General features: G+C 40.5%; 1 protein-coding gene across 1 annotated transcript in view; it reads right to left on the reverse strand.

The window, feature by feature from the left end:
* The window catches only part of SLX4IP (SLX4 interacting protein), a 196,624-nt gene that overhangs the window by 24,206 nt on the left and 151,407 nt on the right, over positions 1-21,011 (reverse strand). Inside the window, exon 5 of the mRNA XM_008141281.3 lies at positions 1,646-1,723. Coding sequence (XP_008139503.2) covers positions 1,646-1,723 — 78 coding nt within the window. The remainder of the gene's footprint in view (positions 1-1,645; positions 1,724-21,011) is intronic.

The raw sequence follows: 21,011 nt of genomic DNA on the forward strand, positions 1-21,011 counted from the left end.
GAATTCAAAGTTAATCATTCTATCAAATAATTCCTCTGTTCTGTTCTTCCCTTTCTTCCTCTGAAAAATAAGAAGGATAGAACATTTTGGTGCTGGGTGTTGTGCAAATAGAAAGCAACGGAATCCCTTTACTCTAATTAGGTCATATTTGAGATTTTCATTATTTTAATCCTATCTAATAAAAGAGTAATATGCAAATTGACTGTCACTCCAACACACAAGATGGCTGCCCCCATGTGGACACAAGATGGCCGCCACAAGATGGCCAGCAGAGGAGGGCAGTTGGGAGGGACCAGGCCTGCAAAGGAGGGCAGTTGTGGGCGATCAGGCCAGCAGGGGAGGGCAGTTGGAAGGGACCAGGCCTGAAGAGGAGGGCAGTTGGGGGGGACTAGGCCTGCAGGGAAGGGCAGTTGGGGGGGACCAGGCCTGCAGGGAAGGGCAGATGGGGGGGACCCAGGCCTTCAGGGGAGAGCAGTTGGGAGGACCAGGCCTGCAGAAGAGGGCAGTTAGGGGTGACCAGGCCTGCAGGGGAGGGCAGTTAGGGGCAATCAGGTTGGCAAGGGAGCAGTTAGGCATCAATCAGGCTGGCAGGGGAATGGTTAGTGGGTGATCAGGCTGGCAGGCAGAAGCGGTTAGGGGCAATCAGGAAGGCAGCCAAGCGAGCAGTTGGGAGCCAGCAGCCTGGATTGTGAGAGGGATGTCCGACTGCCCATTTAGGCCCAATCCTACCGCGATTGAACCTAAATGGGCAGTCGGACATCCCTAGAGTGGTCCCAGATTGGAGAGGGTGCAGGCTGGGCTGTGGGACACCCCTGCCCCCCCCCCCCGTGCACGAATTTCGTGCACCGGGCTTCTAGTATTTAAATAAAGTAAAGATTTAGGCAACAGCCATCCCCACCAGGAAGGGTAGCTAGGCTGCATTTAACAGATAGAGGTTAACTGGCATATTTTACTAAGAGAATTGAGTAACATGGACAGCCCCATTAAGAGAATAATAGTCAAGTGACACTTAAAGTTGAGAAATTACGGATAATTGTGAATATTCCAAGAGAAAACCTCCATACAGTTAATTTTTAAAGTCCCTGTTTCATAGCTTATATACTAAAATCATGCATGGAAGTTGAACTAGATTTTCTTTCCAATGCTCAGATCAACTTGGAGAATGTTCGTTAGCATCTGACTTTATTGTTGTTGGCTGGACGAGTTTGACATCATTTCCTCAGTGGACATCTTGACTTAGGGAAAATGAGGGGGAAGCTGGCCTGATCACACACCTAGGAAAGGCTAGGAAAGCATTTTCTCGCGCACACACTTGCTCCATATCCCAGGGCCTTGGTGTGCACAGACAATGATGAAGTGATTCATAGTTTGACTGCCTGTGAGTCACTCTGGAAGCTCAATGAAAGTGCTGAGATGCAGCAGGAAAGCACAGGGTAGTATGGCCCAGCTCACTGTTCTCAGGCAGGCAATAAACAGCAAAAATGGAAAAAGAAATAATCACAAATTTTGGAAATACTCTTACTTAGTACTTCAATTTCATAAAGACAACAAAGCAGGTAGGGATCATCATTCCTTAATTTTCTCCCCTCTCAAGGGCAAGCTAACTGTGCAAAATGTCTGAAAACCCAAGAAATCAGTTTCTTACCAGGACTCTGTGAACCCCCAAAGCAGCGAAGGCGTATCCCTCTCTTGAGGAAATAGGCTGTGATTTGAAAGCCATAACCTGTAAAGTGAAAGAGGACATCATTAGGTTAGAAGCTTGTTTGCACTGAGTCCCCTGGGCCAAGTCCTGTGCCTGCCACCCAGTATGTATTCAATAATTATTTAGCAAATGAAAGAGTACAAGTATCAATAAAGGACCTCACTTGAGAGAAAGGAGTGAACATTACAATCTTGGCTCTTCTAGGAGGCCTGGCCATAGCACCTGGGATGGTCCCTAGTCCCTGAAGTGGCTCAGTCACTTTATCTGTAAAATGGCATAAACAAGGAGGTCTGACAAAGAGGCCTGAAAACCAAGCCCTTCACAAGGGGTCATTAATTCAGGCTGAGTTAGTACATAGATCTTGGCCACCTTCTGAAACTCATTATTTATGAGCTCACAAAAAGAATCATTTAATACCTATTTGAAAATGTGTATATTTGGCTGTAAGTAAGTTATTCTAAATCAAGTACAGCAAAGCATTTATATACTAGTAGAATGAGATGGGGGAAAAATGTGAGCCAAAAAAAAAAGGAAATTTTTTAATTCATCAGAATGACCTAAATGAAAAAGACTAAGAGCATCAAGTACAGGCAAGAATATGGGCAAACTAGATTTCACATGCCCTGTTGAAAGAAGTACAAATTGGTACAGCCACTTTCAAAATCTACTTGAATATCTTCAGCAGAACTTAAGCATGAATATACAGGTGTTCATAATAACACTATTTATAATAGTCTCAATCTGGAACCAATATGAATATCCATCAATAGAAGTTTTTAGAAAAAAAGAAGGGCAGGGGGGATAGCCACACAGTGAAATACTACACTGTCGCTAAAAATGAATGAGCTACAAATACAGGCCATATCAGAAATAAATCTCACAAGCATAATGTTAAGTGAAAGAAGCCTGGTCCAAAGGAGTTCATCCCATCTATGAAGATGGAGATATTGCCATTCATTTTATAGGGTGGCAACAGAATTTCAGGTGATGCACACACAGAAAATACAAGCAGGGTCCTCCCTCCCTCCCTCCCTCCCTCCCTTCTCCTCTCCCTCCCCTCCCCTCCCCTCCGCTCTCCTCCCTTTCCCTTCCCTTCCCTTCCCTTCCCTTCCCTTCCCTTCCCTTCCCTTCCCTTCCCTTCCCTTCCCTTCCCTTCCCTTCCCTTCCTTTCCCTTCCCTTCCCTTCCCTCCTCTCTCCATTCCTCCCTCCCCTGCCAGCCCCTGTCCAGTTATAAACTACTCTGTTCGATGACTTTACTGAGATTAAATAAAAATGTTCCCATTCACATGGTGGAATACTTGGTGTAAGAACCAGAAATGAAAGGCCTGCTAAAGAGGAGTAAGGGGCCTCAAATTCTAAAACAACCTCAGAGACAGCATTTTATCCACAAAATTGGAGAAGCCAGGAGTTGTAAGAGGTAGTCTCTAAGACCATCAGCTTCTCCAAAGTCCATGACTCTAAATGTGTTGAAATAACTTGTATATAATAAAGAACACAAAGAAGTTTCCACTTTTACATTTGGTAGCCTTCTAGCACTCCTGTAGAAAGATCCAGAATACCAGTGACCACAGACTTGATGTTCTGTCTACATAAGTATGGTTCTGACAGCACAATTGCTTTAGTCACAGGGATTACAAAATAATAGTGACATCTATAATAGGATAATCTCCAAATTAACTGAGATGAATTTTTTCCTAACACACTTCAAACAGATTGCATTTTGATCACGTGTTTCCTCTGCTTTAACCTGCCAAAATATGCAAACCGTTGGCATTATTCCGAGTGCTTCTGAACAAATACTTCATTCCTCAGGTCACTGAGAAAGTGGAAGTGACCACCACATCTGTTTATTTGTCCTACTATTGAGGGGAGAGATATTGCAGGAGAGAAGTCCTTTACAATAGGATTCACACACACATAGAAATCTTTAAAGTGATTTAAAATAATAATAATAATAATAATAATAATAAAATAATAAAAAAAAAACGATCTATCATGTGAATCTTCCAAAGGACTGAATAAAAAAAATAATACCATGCACCCCTATGTTCATAGCAGCACAATTTACAATAGATAATATTTGGAAACAGCCTAAGTGCCCATCAGCAGATGAGTGGATTAAAAAACTGTGGTACATCTACACAATGGAAAACTATGCTGCTGTAAAAAAGAAAGAACTCTTACCATTCGCAACAGCATAGATGGACATGGAGAGCATTATGCTAAGCGAAATAAGCCAGTCAGAGAAAGATAAATACCACATGATCTCACTCATATGTGGAATATAATGAACAATATAAACTGATGAACAAAAATAGATCCAGAGACATAGATGCATTGAACAGACTGTCAAATCTCAGAGGGGAGGCAGGGAAGGGAGAGGGTGGGTAAGAGATCAACCAAAGGACTTTATGCATGCATATAAGCATAACCAATGGACACAGACACTAGGGAGGTGAGGGCATGTACTTGGGGGTAGCAGTGGCAGGGGAGAGATCAAGGGGGGTGGGGGAGACATATGTAATACTTTAAACAATAAAGAATTAAAAATAAATAAATAAAATAACCTGTTGAAGTATACATATATTTTTTAAAAAGCAATACCTAAGCCATTCTGCCTTTGTTGGCAGGTCATACTTAATGCTCATAGTTCTCAGTGATTAAGATTTAGATGACATGTTTGAAATTTCAAAAATATTCCCTGTACAAAATCTCTAACAATAAATATTATTATTAGGAAGAGGCTAAATTTAAAGGTGACTATAGAAGCTACAGCTATGAGTTCAGGAAGCCTGGTATCTGGAGATACCTCTTGAGTGATAACTAAATTTTACTTGGTCAGCTGAACAATAAAGTTCCAACATGACACCTTCCCCTATAGAGCAATAAAGCAGTATAAGAATAATTCTAAGAGATTTATTACTAGAATTACTAGCAGAACTGAATTTATGAAAACCTTTTTCCCTATACTCTCCTCCCTCAGGATAGAATTATGTTAAAAGGAATCATTCCTAAACTGGCCTCTTGGTTTGGGTTCCATGGAAAACCCTGCCTAGTGGCCCCTAAAGAGAAATGGCAAGTTTAACATGTAAAAGAATTTTTGCACTTGCTTATTCCAAATTCCCATGGCCATAGGAAAGTTTATTGTTTAAAGAGAAACTTAAAGAGAGATTAAACAAGAACTGGTCCTTGTGCCAGTTCTTATGGCAAACAAATCTATATATAAAAGCCTAAGCGACTGCTATGACTTAAAGGAACGACAGGTCGGCCAGTCGCTATGGCGCGCACTGACCACCAGGGGGCAGACATGCAACACAGGAGCTTCCCCCTGGTGGTCAGTGCGCTGCCACAGTCAACCTCCCATGGCCCCTCCCCCCCGGCCGGCCGGCCCCCATCGGCCCCTGTTGCTAAGCCATTCGTAGACTACCGGCTTTTGAGTCGGGGTTTTGTATGTAGTAGAGCAGCTCCCTCCCTGCTATCTATTGAAAGTCAGCCCTCGACACAAGGGTTTGTCTCACTCCCATCCTCTCCCTTCCCTGGGGGCTGCCCACCCGCCTTGGTAGTGGTGCAGTGGTGAGGGGGGGTGGCGGAGAAACACGTAGTGGTGGGGCACTGAGGCCTTCCATGCCCGCCCGGTGTCGCCTCCTCTCCCAATCCCGCCAGGGCCTTCTGGCTGGGGCTGGGATGGGGAACTGGGGGTGGGTGGGGGTGGTGCGGCCCCTTTCCCAGGGGGCCGAGGGCCAGCGGCCAACCTCCCGTGGTCCCGCCCCCTGGCTGGCCAACCTCTCACGGTCCCCCCACCCCTGCCCTGTGCACAAATTCATGCACCGGCCTCTCATTTTGATATAAAAACAAAGATAAATCACTGCTGATGAAACAGACTGAAATGGAATCCTTAGGGAGATGTACTTCATTTATCCATAGATAACAGGCAGTGATAGTGTCGATAATCTTTTATCTTTGCTCTTTAATGAAAGCGACAGCGCAGAGTTCAGTAGGCCACTGAGATTTTGTACTTACTCAGGGCTGAAGCAAAGTTCCACTATTTTTTAAAGCTAAATAGCAACTTGGCAAAGAATACAGGAGGCCCTTTGCTTTCCTTCTAGGGGCACCAGCTCCCAGCTTGCTACAATGGTGTTCTAAAGGCACAGATCTCCTGTTAGTAGGAGATTGTGAGGCTAGTGATGATCGGCTGGGTGGTGGGGGAAGCAAAATGAAAATAAAAAATGATAGACTTTTCATTTGAAAACACCTTGATAATGGTATTCCAAGATTTTGAGGCACTTGTAAATCATATTTAAGTATACCTGTCTTCTTGCTAATTATTGTGGTCCTCCTAAATCTGAAAAGACTGCCTTTAGACACAGAAGAGATTAGGGTTAAAGGGAGGACAGCTTTGTTGTGGAAGCATCTTTCCACCAGGAATCTTCAGGTCTATGTATTTCTAGAAAGAATTTATATTCCTGCACTGCTAATGTCACAAGACATCCAGCACAAGCAAGAGTCCATCCTCTACCCTGCCTCTAAGCATCCCTCCAAAGGCCCTATGCCTCCTGCATTCCGTGATTTGTAAAGAGCTGCTTCTCTCCACCTTTCTACAATCTCTCAACCCACCAAGAAGCCCAAAATAACCTGTTACCACATTATCTTTCTTTCTTTTTCTTTTAATAAATGAACATTTTATTGGCAGTACCTTTTTGTTGTTGTTAATCCTCACCCGAGGATATTTTCCCATTAATCTTTTAGAGAAAGTGAAAGAGATAGAGAGAGAAATATCTATGTGAGAGAAACACATCGATTGGTTGCCTCCTCCATGAGCCCTGACCAGGGCCTGGGAGGAGCCTGCAACCAAGGTGCGTGCCCTTGACAGGAATCAAACCTGGGACCCTTTGGTCTACAGGCCGATGCTCTATCCCTTGAGCCAACCCAGCTAGTGCCCACATTAACTTTCTTCTGGTCACTTGCTTATTCACCAAAGAACATTATCCAAGAAAAAAAGAGAGGAGGGGGAGTCAGTAATATGCATGAAAGGAAGAAAGGGTGGTTCATGTATAAGGACAAATCGGAGTTCTGCTGATATTTTATTTCATATTCTAAAATAAATGACTCCAAAATGGCTTTATGAAAAACTCAGAGCCTATGAATAGACAGGTAAAAACAATAATAGCAAAAGAACGTAGTAGATGGAGTTGAACAAATTCCATCCTGGCTTAGCAAGGCAGTAGATTAGTTTTCAGTCATACCGTGCTCCAATGAGCAGTACATTTTAAGGGAGTGGTCATTTTGGGGGTTTGTTATATTTCATAATCCCAATACACTGAGAGCAAATGTCCAACATGGTGCTTTTGCTGTAAAACTACCCAGCCTCACTTGTTTTCCAGGGGACTTACGGCAGAGGAGACCTGAGCCTCCCCACGGCTGCGCAGGGGGTTGTGGTATGGTGGAAAGCCCTCTTGCATGGCTGTAATGAGGCCATTCACAGGGAGCCTGGGAAAATGCCTCCACGTGGCCTGGCAGGTGAGCACCACTTCACAGTGGGCTCCACCCACCACCACGTGGCGATTTTCCCAACCACAAGGCAGGCTCAAGAAGACCCACTGTGTCCCACAATACTTCTCTCCCTAAGGTGACTGTGTCATCAGTATCATCATTCACAATCATGAAAAATTTCAAACATCCAGAAAAGTAGAAAAATAGTGCCAAGAACACTCTAAAATTCACCATATAAACCCAATAATGGATATTTTGTTATATTTCATAAACATATTTGATAAGCCACTTCAAGATAGACATCATGACACCATACTCCTAAATATGGAAGCATAGACTTCCAAACAGGAAGGACATTCTCCTACATCATCAAAATACTGTAATCACAACTGAACATGACATTATTGCTCAATCAAATAACTAATTCATATTCAAATTTCTCAAACTAGCCCCAAAATATATATTGCTGATTTTTCTCCTGAACTAAGATCAAACGAAAGACCATGCAGTGCATTTGGTTATGTTTTACATTACCTCCTGTAATGTAGAATAACCTTCCTCTCCCTGTTTTTTTTTTCTCTTTTTTTCATAACTGGCATTTTCAAGAAGCTAAATGACCCCTCCCCACCCCAACTCAGGATTAGGATATATATTTTTAATTTCAGTTGCCTAAATACAAATTTTCAACCTGCCTGCTCTTTCTGAAGGCCAGCCATTTATTAATTTCGAAGACTTACTTCTTTAACTGCTTCAGGAAACTGGCAGGTTTAGACTGAAGCTATAGTTATAATTCAAAGTCTGGAACACAGAATCAGATCTTAAGTTTACAGATACTTAAATTTTTAGCAAAGGTAAGCTTTACCTAAGCAGTTTGGGTAGTGGTCTCATACTTGTTTTAAGGAAGGCTACTTGGTGACAATCAGATGACTGGGTGCTGACCTGGAAGCAGCTCGGTACGGCGTGCCAGACAGTTCAGACTTATGACTGACTGTGTCCAGTCTGAGGTCATGAGTCAGTTCTCATTCTCTATCTGAAGACGTGGGTGAGATTTAATAAGAAGGTAGGATGGAAGAAGCTGATATTTACCAGGAATATATAAAATATTTAAAAGATGAAAACTATGAGTGTTTTAAAGCTATTTTGATCAGAAAGAATGAAGTTATAACTCAGTAGTTTTGAAACTGTGTCCACTAGGAGAGTTATACCTGTCCTTATCAGGAGGCCAAGGGTAAAGAAACGGAAAGTTTAGAAAGTAAAGAAGGCTAAGTGTGATACAGAACTTTTGAAAAAGCCTTGATGGGGCCCTTTGAAACATATATAGGCACAAGTATGCCCTTCACCATTGCTGGTGATGGTGGGGTTGAAGGGTTGTTCTGGGGGAACCAAAAAACAAGAGTCCTGTCGTAAGTTTAAGAATACACACACAGGATCCCAGTATGAGGCCACAACTGGGAAACAATTTGGGTGGTTAAGTGGACTATTTGGTCCTGGCCTAAAAATTTCACTTATTACCCAAAACAGTCAAAGATTCCAAAAAGGTTCCCTTGAGAGGGCATTTCATGTCCTTAAATAAGGACAGTACTGGACTTTGAGTCACAATAAAGCTATGTCTATTTGATGCCAAAACAAATGGGGCAAACTGGTTAGCTCCATGAAAAAAAGAAACCTGTAAACAAAATAATTACTTGAGGCCAAATTTACTTAGAAAAACACATTTTCTGCCTTTCACCTGACTGACTTTGTATATAATACCACTGACCACATGTGCTATTAATCTTATTATCTATAGGATCCATCACAGAGTGATAACACAGAATGAGAAAGCTTCTCAGAGAAGACAAAAATTAGAATAAAACAAATTTAGAAATTGTCACTTTAGATTTCTTTCCCATATCACTTTACTACTATTTTTTTGTTTGTAAAAATATGCCCTTAACATTAAATATAAAAAACATGCTTAGATCATAGGCAAGCACAGATGAACTGATATTCAAAATGATGGTTCCCACTGTCATAAATCTGCCAGACCATGCATAATGATGGGCATAATATAATACTGTGTAATTATAAAATTCAAAATTCTCTCCAAAACCCTTCACTCATCTACACTAATAAAAGAGCAAGATGAAAATTGATCATACCTTCGTGACGCCCACCAGCCAATCAGGAGTGATATGCAAATCAACCCAACAAAAATGGTGGGTTAATTTGCATACACAGGCCCCAAGCGACCAGGACACCTGCCGACGCAGGGATTCTGAACCGCCCCAGCCGCGAATGGGCAGCATGGGAAGGCGGAAAGGTGGCTCCGAGCCTGAGCAAAAAGGTGGCTCTGGCCGGAGCAAAGGCAGTGCCGGCAGTCAGGGGAAGGAAGGCCAATTCTTGCATGAATCTTCATGCATCGGGCCTCTAGTCTTTAAATAACTATGCATAAAAGGAACAGATTTTTAATTAAATCTTTTACATGAGGTAGCTGGTTTTTTTTAACCCTTTGCACTAGCTTGCTTTTTTCTCGATTCCTTTATTCTAATGCTAACCGGGTCGAGTCACACTCGACATCCGAGTGCAAAAGGTTAACTGCTGGCTGCTCAAGCAGGCTCCTCTGCAACAGCTTTCAAACTTCCTGTGCCTAAGATGAGGAACAGCAGGTGAAACCCCCAGTGGCTTCCCTGTCTTGCAGAGGTTCATTCCAACTCCGAGATTCTCTAACCGTGTGCAGTGAGAAAGACTTCAGGAAACAGTGACTATTCTAACAGAATCACAGAATCACAGCACAAGAAAGATCTTTGAGAAATCATCTAGTCCACTTCCCACTTGTGAGCCAGGACCATATTTAAAGCATGCATATCCTATATAATAAAAGGCTAATATGCAAATTGACTGAACGGCGGAACGACCAATTGCTATGATGCACACTGACCACCAGGAGGCAGACACTTAACGCAGGAGCTGCCCCCTGGTGGTCAGTGCGCTCCCACAGAGGGAGCGCTGCTCAGCCAGAAGCTGGGCTCATGGCTGGCGAGCACAGCTGCAGTGGCGAGAGCCTCTCCCGCCTCCACGGCAGAACTATGGATGTCTGACTGACAGCTTAGGGGAGCGGGCCTAAGCCGGCAGTCAGACATCCCCCGAGGGCTCTCAGACTGTGAGAAGGTGCAGGCCGGGCTGAGGGATTCTCCCCTCCCCCTGGCAAGTGCACAAATTTTGTGCACTGGGCCTCTAGTGTTTTAATGTTATTAAATTCATTGGGGGTGACGATAGTTAATAAGATTATATGTTTCCAGTGTACAATTCTATGACACATCATCTGAATATTGCATTATGTGTTCACCACCCAAAGCCAAGTCTTCTTCCATTACCATGTATATGACCCTTTTACCCTCTTCTACTTCCCCCCACACCCTTCCACTCTGTCAACCACCTTTTTAAAAGCAACACTAAAATGTCAAGTGAGAAGATGCCACACCTATCCATGTGCAACTCAATTTTTCCTTTACCATCTGAATTGAGGTGCAAACTTCAATGCTTCAGGGGTAACAGGAAAAGGCTATGTCCTGACTAGAAAAACTAGAGAAAGCACACACCTGGTTTAAAGGAGGTGGTGCTTCCTGAACTCCAGCCATCAGCTGGTTGAAAACTAGGGCATAGGGTACCAGATTTGGGGCCTTTCCAGAAAAGTTGCAAATCTAAATTTTTAAGTGAAACCTCCCAGATTTTAAATTAGCAATGAATTCAAATTTTAAAAATATACTGTGCAGTCCAAATAAAATATTTCTGAGGGCTGCTTTAGCTTTGCGCTGCCAGTTTGCAATCTCTAACCTAAATTTCTCTCAGTATAGTTGAAGTTCATTTTCTTGTGTTTTGTCCTAGGCAGAGCTAAAGGAAAATTGGCCACTACCAAATGCTTGAAGATAGGTAATCAGTTTCAATCTAATAATGTAAACCCAGGTCCTTAACCTTTCTACACAGAACATGTTAATCTGTTTCTTTTATGCTTATGCATAAATCTACATTTAATCATCTTTCTGACACTTCTAAAACCTGACAATAAAGATACACAGTTATGGAAAGATTATATACTATTTTAGAAAACATTAATTATATATGTGTAAGATCTATATTTTTTAAAAATTGGAAAACTTACATTAATAATAATAGGACTTGAAAAGATTAAGTAACATACCATGTTCTTGGTTACAATGGCAAACTGTTATAAAGATGTGAATTGTTCCCACATTTATTTAACAAACATGTACTGGGTAACTATTATGTACCAGACAATTCCAATCAAAATCGCAATGAAATGGGATTTTTCTTGTGTGAAAGGAGGAGGTAGTAAAAATTCTAAAATTAATTTATAAAAACAAACAAGTAAAAATAGTTATGGAAAGAAATTCAAAATAAAAAAATGTTCTTTTTCTAATTAAAAGAAATGTACTAAAAATATCAGACAAAAACAAAAAGGTATAAAGAGAAAGTAAAATCATCAACAATCCAACCACCTGGAGATGGTCACTTTGCCACCTGAACTTTTGATATCCTCCAGATCTTTGCTCAAGATATATAATCACACATATTATTATTTCTTTTTTAAAAAAATGGAGTTACATAATGCTGCTTTATAACCTAATTTTAAAAAAGCCCCAATGTTATGAGCATCGACTTTATGTACAGAATCAGTTCAGAATCTACTTTTATCCTTTCCCAAATGAATAACCAATTGAATATGCATAGAAGGTCCCCGGAATCTGCAATGTCAGCTCTGTCACACACAGGCCTCTCCGAGCTATTTTATTCCAGACTTATCAGTCAGCACATACTGTGTTAATGACGTGAGCTTTATTGATAATGAATCTTAATATCAAGTTGTATAAATGTGTGAGCTTCTCTCGTAATCCCCAGCACTGTTTCTCATCTTCATCAATACTTGGAATTATGCTTTGCCCTTTATGCTTTAACATAGCTTTTGGTATTAGCTTGTCATGTTGCAGGGGAAAACCCTATTGGAAGTTTGATTAGAAAAGCAATGGATCTACAGATAAATTCAGAGAAAACAAACATCTTTATGATAATGAGACATTTAATATAGTAAATGTTCCAATTATTTTTATGAACTTTTAAAATGTCTTTCAAAAAAGCTTAACTTTTTTCTATATAAAGCCCTTGTATATTTTATTAAATTTATTATGAGGTTTACTTTCTAGTTTTTCTTGTTGCCATTGTATGTTAGCTCCTAAAAATTACATTTTCCAATGGTCTGTTGTTGCAATTTACTTCTGTAGTTAACCTGCAGCTGGAAAACCTATTAAACACTACTTAGTCTATATATATTTTTTAGACTTTTCTAGAAAAATAATCAATTACCCCCCAAATATCTCTTTTCTTCATTTCCAATTTTTTTCACCTGTATTTTCCCCTGTTTGAGCTGAACCTCCAGTAAGTGTTGAGTATTGTCTTTGTAGTGCTCTGGATTATAAAAGAAACACTTTTAATGTTTCACCACTTAGAACACCATTTGCTGTAGGTTTTTTTGTAGACTCAGTTCTAATTTTCTAAGGATTTTTATTATAAACTAAAAGCCTGATGCCCGAAATTCGTGCAAGAGTAGGCCCTCGCGCCCCAGTTGCCTCAGCCCTTGCAGCTGCCCCGCTGCTCCCTTGGCCCTCGCAGCCCTGGCTTCATCTGGAAGGTCATCCAGACACTCGTTCCACTGTTCAGCCGTTCAGTTGATTTGCATATTATGCCTTTTTATAGACTAGAGGCCCGGTGCATGAAAATTCATGCACTTGAAGGGGGGTTGGGTCCCTCAGCCCGGCCTGCCACCTCTCACAGTCCGGGAGCCCTCAGGGGCGGGAGGCGACCTGGTGATCAGGGGAAGGTGACACCCCATCACACCTCTGCTGCTGCCACTGCCGGCAGCGCAAGCCTCGGCTGGCCCTAGATACCTGAGCCTTGGGTGGCCCTGGGCAGCTGGGCAGTCGCCATCCAAGGCTTGCCTGCATCTCGGGCCAGCCCTGGACGGCTGGGGGCCTGAGGGCACTGGGGGATTCCGGAGGCAGGCGCGCAGAGTGGCCAGACCCGCCTGGGGGTGGGTCCGGCTGTGCTGCGCACCTGCCACCCTGGCAGGGCTGAGAGGACTGGGTGCCACCATCTTGTGGCTGTGGGCGCTGCCATCTTTGAGGGCGTGACAGTCAATTAGCATATTCCCTCCTTATTGGCTGTGGGCGCCTCCATCTTTGTGAGGGCATGATGGTCAATTAGCATATTCCATCTTTATTAGATAGGATGGTGGCTGCTTTTTCTGCATCTAGTGAAACTGTTATTGTTGTCCTTTAATTTATTAAAGTTATAAATACTACTAATAAGCTTTCTAATGCTGAGCCAAATTTGCATGATGTCATATTCTATTTTCTACATTGCCAAATTTGGTTTGCTAATAGTTTAGGATTTCTGCTTTTATCTTTGAATGAGGTTGACTTGTAATTTTCCTCTTTTATTGTCCTTATCTTGTTTTAGTGTCAAGCCATATCACCTCATAAAATGAGTTGGAGATGTTAACTCTTATTCAAGTGTATAAAACAATAACCCTAATTCATGTTCCTACCAACAGTATAATGTCATGTCCAGTTCCCCATATTCACACCAACATTGAGCAATATCAATCTCTACCTACCTAACAGGTTAGCAGTCATAACTCACTGCTTATGTATTTCCATTTTTTTACTCCAAGAAAGGACAAACTGTTTCAGATGTTTATAATTTATATGTATTTCTACATCTATCTGTTCATTTCTATTAGGGTGTATAGCTTTTTAAAGTTTGTTTTCTTCCCCTAGTTTCATATGCATGATTTTATAATGTATTAACCTTTTATCTGAAAACATGTCTTCCCATCTTATCATTTATATTTTATAATTTTGTTTAGAGTATTTTTTGTTTTGTCAAAGTATTCTCCACTTTATTTCGTCAAATTCATGTTGGTTTTTTTTGATGTTCTAATATAAAGGCTTTCCCTATGCCAAAAGAAAAAATAAATCACTTACATAATCATTTTCTCATAATATCTTATTCTTATATTTAAATCAAAGATCACCTATTAGTGTCCTACAGAAGTGCATGTGGTGGTGTAAAATGTTCTAAGAGCAGTTACAAACATTTTAAAGATTGGGAGAGTTTGCATGAAAATCCAGATTTTCAGCTTCTCTTGAAAAATCAGAATATGTAGCACAGGGGCCTGCATTTCCACAACAGCGCAGTGGTTGAGATTGGTAGAAGCTACTGTAAGCCAAGTGGGAGAAGGGGAGGATCACTGGTAGCCTTAGGACTAAAGAGAAAGAGACACATTCAAGAGATTCTTCAGAGATGGAATCAGAGACAGGTTTGTTGGTCAACAACCAACTTGTGCAGAGATGATGGATTCAATCGCAGTTTTTCTAGCTTTGATGACTAGGTGAATGATGGCTTGCTAAGGAACAGAGCAGGTGGGAGAGTTGGCAAGATAATGAATTAAGCTTTAGACAGAGGGATCTATGAAATATCTGGGTGAAGCTGTCTGAGAAGCAAATGGAAATAAGGGATGGAGTTCAGAAGAGAAGTGAAACCTGGATATATATACTGAGGCAACTCTGGCCAAAGGGCAAAAAGGTCTTTGGTGGAGAAATGAAGACGAGGGCAGAATCAACACTTGAGAGATGGCAGAGAAAGAGGAGCCCACAAGAAGTTATCAGAGGGGAAGAGGAATAACCAAGTGAGCAGTCTTGGCAGTCAAGGGAAACGAGAGTTTAAAGATCAAATTTGAGAGAGCATTAGTAAAAGCAGAAACATAACAAAAGACTAAGAGCTGATAATTAAGAGGCAGTTGGTAGCAGTTTTGAGGTAGCTTTGTGGTAGAAGAATGAGTAAAAGTAAGAAAGAGGGCACAAAAAGACAAACATCTGTTCTAGGAACTTTGCAAAGATAAGAAGCAGAACACAGCATGAGAGCTTCAGGGGGGCTGTTAAATTAAAGGAAGCACATTGTGTGTTTCTCCCATGCCACACTCCTGTGTTGGCTTTCTCAACAGGCACCAGATTACAGATTTGTGTTTAGTACCTTATAGTGGCTCTCCTTCATGACATGCCAGTCATGCTTTCTCTTCTGATGTAAATGCAGTCTGTTTTTTGTTCTATATTTTTTATTCCTCATTTGTCTAATAAACATTCCTCTCAGTACTGTCACAGATTTTTGGGATTTGAAACCCATTTTATAAGGTACTAGGTCAAGGTCTTTTTCCCATTTTCGATGCATTCACACAAGTCACAGATGAAGACATGAAATATTTCCAAAGTTTATCATCAATTCTACTGTCTCTTCCAGTTAGTTAATAAACCACTATGAAGTTCAAGTAACCATCTACTAGTACAGAGTCTTCCCAATTCCAAATCATGAGTCCATTGCCCATATCTAAAACCCTTGGGGAACTTGAATCTCCAGAGCTGAGGTCTTTTACAACAGATTCCTGTATCCCCAGTGCCCGGGAAGCTGATGTAGATCTGGGGTGGGTGCCAGAGAACTGCATTCTTTTTAAAGAGCTCAGGGGATTATGATGTATATGGAAGTAACTGCTCTAAATCTTATTTTGTTGATTTCCTGGTAAAATAATAGGAAAATTAGTAGCAAGAGTCTTGGCTAGAGTAATGGTGGTACTTCACAGAGTTCTTGTAAGACCAAAACAAAGTGCAAGCTCTGAAGTAAATGTACGAGAGAAATTGCCCTAGTTCCTTAAACACAAACAAATAGGCCTTTAGCAAGAGTGCTATAGCAACAGTGAAGAGGCATGGGAAGAAAGTTAATTTCTAAGGCACTCAAGGCCCAAACTACCAAGGCAATTTAAGAGAAGCCAATGCATATTAGCTCAATTATTATTACACCTCTGGAGGATTTCAAAGAACAGGTCTCATGCCTTCTTTGTTTTCTTATCTCTCTCTCTCTTTTTCAAAAGGCTGTTAACCTACCTTTTCACACACAAAAGAAATCACCACATACTTTTCATTTTTTACCTTCCACAAGTCCTTGGATTTCATATAAATGTATGACTTTTTTCACATGTAAAACTTAAATAGGAAAGCAATGACTTAGATCTTAATTAAGATGCTAAATCAGCTCTCACATTTACTCACATTAATTCAGGTTTTACTATTTCTAAACACTACCTTGATATTCTTACCTGCCTAAAAGAGGCAAAGTTTAAAAGAATATGTAAAGGGGTCTTTTAAATTTTGTTTTGCTTACAAAGTATTTACTGATAATATACAAATATAAAATAAACAAGTCTAAAATACAGATTAATAAAAAAGATCATAAAACAGAAACATCGTTTTTATCAGATACAGATAATATGAAAGTAAAGAGAGGCATTGTGTGCTGCCCAATGAGATGCAACAGGAAATACACCCCATCTACCACAAAGTATTCTTGCACAAGAAGTAACAACAAGGGACCTGACCTCATCAAGCCTGTGGATCTAACTACAGTTTACAGGAAATACAGGGGCTGGAAGAATATGTTAATACCACCATGCAGATGCAGCCAGCCAAACCCCAAATGTGGGAAATTCCAGAGGACACTTGACCCAGTTTCTTCAATCAGTAAACAGCAAGAAAAAAAATTAAAACCGGAGGGGCGTTCCCCCAGGTTCAAAGAGATATTCATCTATGGCAGCGATTTTCTGCTGGTGTGCTTCAAGAGGCACACTGGTGTGCTGAAAGAATTTTAAAAACATGCAATACCTGATTATTTAGTCAGGGGCACTGACCTCTTCTCTCTTAGACTGTCAAATAAAAAAATGACACCCAACACCACAATAGTTATCAGGTGTGAAAGAATCAAAATTATACCTATTTTCTTTTAGATCAGCAAAAATTATTTTTTGGTGTGCCACAGAATTTTAGTAATTAGTTTATGTGCACCATGAGATGAAAAAGGTTGAAAACAGCTGATTTTAAGGTAGAGAGAATAAGCTAAATAAAATAAATGAATGGACCAACCTTGTCTACACCCTGATTTGAACAATCCAACTATAAAAGAATTGAAGAGATATATTAGGAGAAATTTTTTTCTTAGTGGTACTTTGATCATTGAAAAAAACCTTATCTTTCAGAGCTGTATATATTGAGTCTTTTGTATGTAAAATAAGATGATATCCACGATTTAGTTTAAAACAATATGGGGAAGAGTGGGCAGGAAAAAGCAGGTGAGAGTATAAAATGAAATAACACTGGCCATATGTTAAAAATGTGACCCCAGGTGATGGATAGGTGGGGGTTCATCATGTGATTCTATTGTTGTATGTACTTAAAACTTCTAGTAAGTTTAGAATTGAAAGTGAACATTCTTTTGAAGAGGGCTTAATTTTTAAAAAGAAACACCATCATTTGATGAAAACATTAAATGTGATGCATTTTTTCTTTTTAAATATTTGTGTTAATATCCTTCTTCCTAATTCTCAGAACATAAATCACAATTAAAGCTTGCTTTTCTAATTTGCTAACTTTGAAAATAATATTTTACAAGAAATGCAAAAGTATTATTTGTTATGTTGTTAATCGTAATTATAATCTTTAGAATAATTTTTCTAAGTAGATAACAATTATAAGAAAACCTAAACAAAAATGATCTAATAGGTGGTTGTAAAGCTTTCATCTTTAAGCCTCAAGTAAGCACAGTATTGTCCTTTCAATAGAACCAATAACTTCACCTTAATACCAACGGCATACTTCACAGATCTAGAACAAAGGCTCCGAAAATTCATCTGGAATAAGAAAAGACTCCGAATAGCTGCAGCAATCCCGAGAAAGAAGAACAAAGTTGGAGGGATCACAACACCAGATATCAAGCTATATTACAAAGCCACTGTTCTCAAAACTGCCTGGTACTGGCACAATAACAGACATATAGACCAATGGAACAGAACAGAGAACCTAGAAATTGACCCAAGCCATTATGCTCAATTAATATTTGACAAAGGTGGCAAGAGCATACAATGGAGTCAAGACAGTCTTTTCAAATAAATGGTGTTGGGAAAATTGGACAGATACATGCAAAAAAATGAAACTGAACCACCAACCTACACCATTCACAAAAATAAACTCAAAATGAATCAAGGACTTAAACGTAAGACGGGAAACCATAAAAATCTAGAAGAATCCATAGGCAGCAAGACATATGTCATAGCAATATTTTTACTGATATAGCTCCTAGGACAATGGAAACTAAGGAGAAAATAAACAAATGGGACTACATCAAAATAAAAAGCTTCTGCACAGCAAAAGAACCCATCAACAAAACAATAAGAAAGCCCACTGCATGGGAGAACATATTTGCCAATGTTATATCCGATAAGGGTTTAATCTCTAAAATTTATAGGGAACTCATGCAACTTAACAAAAGGAAGATAAACAATCCAATCAAAAAATGGGCAAAGGACCTAAATAGACCCCTTACGAGGAGGACATACTGAAGGCCAAGAGACATATGAAAACATGCTCCAAGTCACTGATCATCCCAGAGATGCAAATCAAAATGACAATGAGGTACCATCTCACACCTGTCAGAATGGCTATCATCAACAAATCAACAAATGATAAGTGCTGGCAAGGATGTGGAGAAAAAAGGAACCCTGTTGCACTGCTGGTGGGAATGCAGACTGGTGCAACCACTGTGGAAAACAGTATGGAGTTTCCTCAAAAAATTAAAAATGGATCTCCCATTTGATCCAATAATCCCACTTCTAGGAATATATTCCAAGAAACTAGAAACACCAGTCAGAAAGGACATATGCACCCCTATGTTCATAGCAGCACAATTTACAATAGCTAAGATTTGGAAACAGCCTAAGTGCCCATTAGCAGATGAGTGGATTAAAAAACCGTGGTACATCTACTCAGTGGAATACTATGCTGCTGTAAAAAAGAAGGAACTCTTACCATTTGCAACAGCATGGATGGAACTGGAAAGTATTATGCTAAGTGAAATAAGCCAGCCAGAGAAAGATAAATATCACATGATCTCACTCATATGTGGAATATAATGAACAACATAAATTGATGAACTAAAATAGATCCAGAGACATAGAAGCATCAAACAGACCATCCAATCTCAGGGGGAAGGTGTGGAGGGGGTTGAAAGATCAACCAAAGGACTTGTATGCATGCATATAAGCATAACCCATGGACACAGTCAGTAGGGGGTAGAGGGGTGACAGCATGTGCTGGAGGGGGAGTGTGAATGAGCGGGGAGAGGTCAATAAGGGAAAAAGGATTCATATGTAATACTTTAAACAATAAAGAATTTTAAAAAAAGAAAACTTTACCTTGAGATTCTTTAATTACTAGTGACCCAAGTTGAAAATAAAACTGATTATAGCTATAGGTATTGGTATACCTATAGATACAGATATGTACACTTTGCAAACTCAAACTACATTAGCAACCTGTGAAGTATGGAGTAAAAAGTACACCATTCTATGTTAAATACATTAAAAATATAATATAACCTTGTAGTAAAAAAGGCACATCTCTAAAAGCTGAATCTGGGACATCTGGTAGATTGAAATAAAGGAGACCTTCCTGCTAAAAACAAAGAATCTAGATAAAAGAAAAACACATGTTTAAATAGGTAGCTGAATTCAAGAGAAATTGAAATATCAAGAAAATACCAGGAACAAAGAGGAGCAGAGTAAGAAACCAATAGACCAAAGGTCGAATGATCTATAGAGAAGCGTCAGATCTGATGCACACAGGTGGGGACTAAAGCTGGAGACTGCCTGTGTCCCAGTGCCCACCAGCCGCAGGAGTAGACAGTGCTCTGTCATTCCATGAAAACTCCTCTCCCTCCACTTGTATATCTTTCCTTTTGTTGAATGCTGAGCATTTACCATCCCCTAGGCTCCACAAAGTGTCTCATATTTCATTACTGTGAATCTCCCAGCTTCCTAGATATCCATCCCACAGAACCACTTTTCTTCACCACCTTCCAAATGCAAACATTTTCTAGGTACCACTCAGCTCTCAGTTACTTGACTAAAGCTGAAGATGCTTCCAGTCACGGCTCCCCTTCCCTTCATTGCTGTTCTCTTTCGTCCCTTGTTTCATTGGAGGTCCACACGGTATGAGGCCTTCCACGGTATGAGGCCAAGAGACATATGAAAACATGCTCAAAGTCACTGATCATCCCAGAGATGCAAATCAAAACAACAATGAGGTACCATCTCACTGGTTATTGGAAAATACTGGACCCTGAAACGTATATAATTATATTAACCAATGTCACCCCAATAAATTCAATAAATAAATAATAAATAAATAAACTTTAAAAAGATCCTTAACAACAACAAAAAGAAGAAAATACTGGACAGTCTACACTGCTTTGGGGTCTCTGAAGGGGAGTCCTAGCGATGGCAGTGGTCCTGGAGCAGCTGTGGGTTTCAGCAACGCCCTCCCAAGCCAGGGCACACACACTGCATTTCCTTCCACCTCAAGCACTACCCTCCCCCGCCCTCCCTGGCATTGTGCTTCTCTTCGTTTTACTACGTTTTTGCCTTCATCTTTTCTCAGTGGCAGATCATTCCCTCTAATTCTCCCACCACGAAGGTTCCACAAGAAGCTAAATATCACTTCTTCTCAGGGTTTTCCTCAACACCAGCCTGCCCGCACCCCCTGTCATAACCCCAACCCCCAGCTTTCCCAGTAATCTACTCAAGCTTATGCTCTGGGTCTGCTTTCCCCTGTGCACCTGCTGACACTCTTCCACTCTGCTGACTTCCATCATTAAACCCCTGCCCAT

Source organism: Eptesicus fuscus, chromosome 12, assembly GCF_027574615.1.
Source record: "Eptesicus fuscus isolate TK198812 chromosome 12, DD_ASM_mEF_20220401, whole genome shotgun sequence".
NCBI classification, from domain to species: Eukaryota; Metazoa; Chordata; class Mammalia; order Chiroptera; family Vespertilionidae; genus Eptesicus; species Eptesicus fuscus.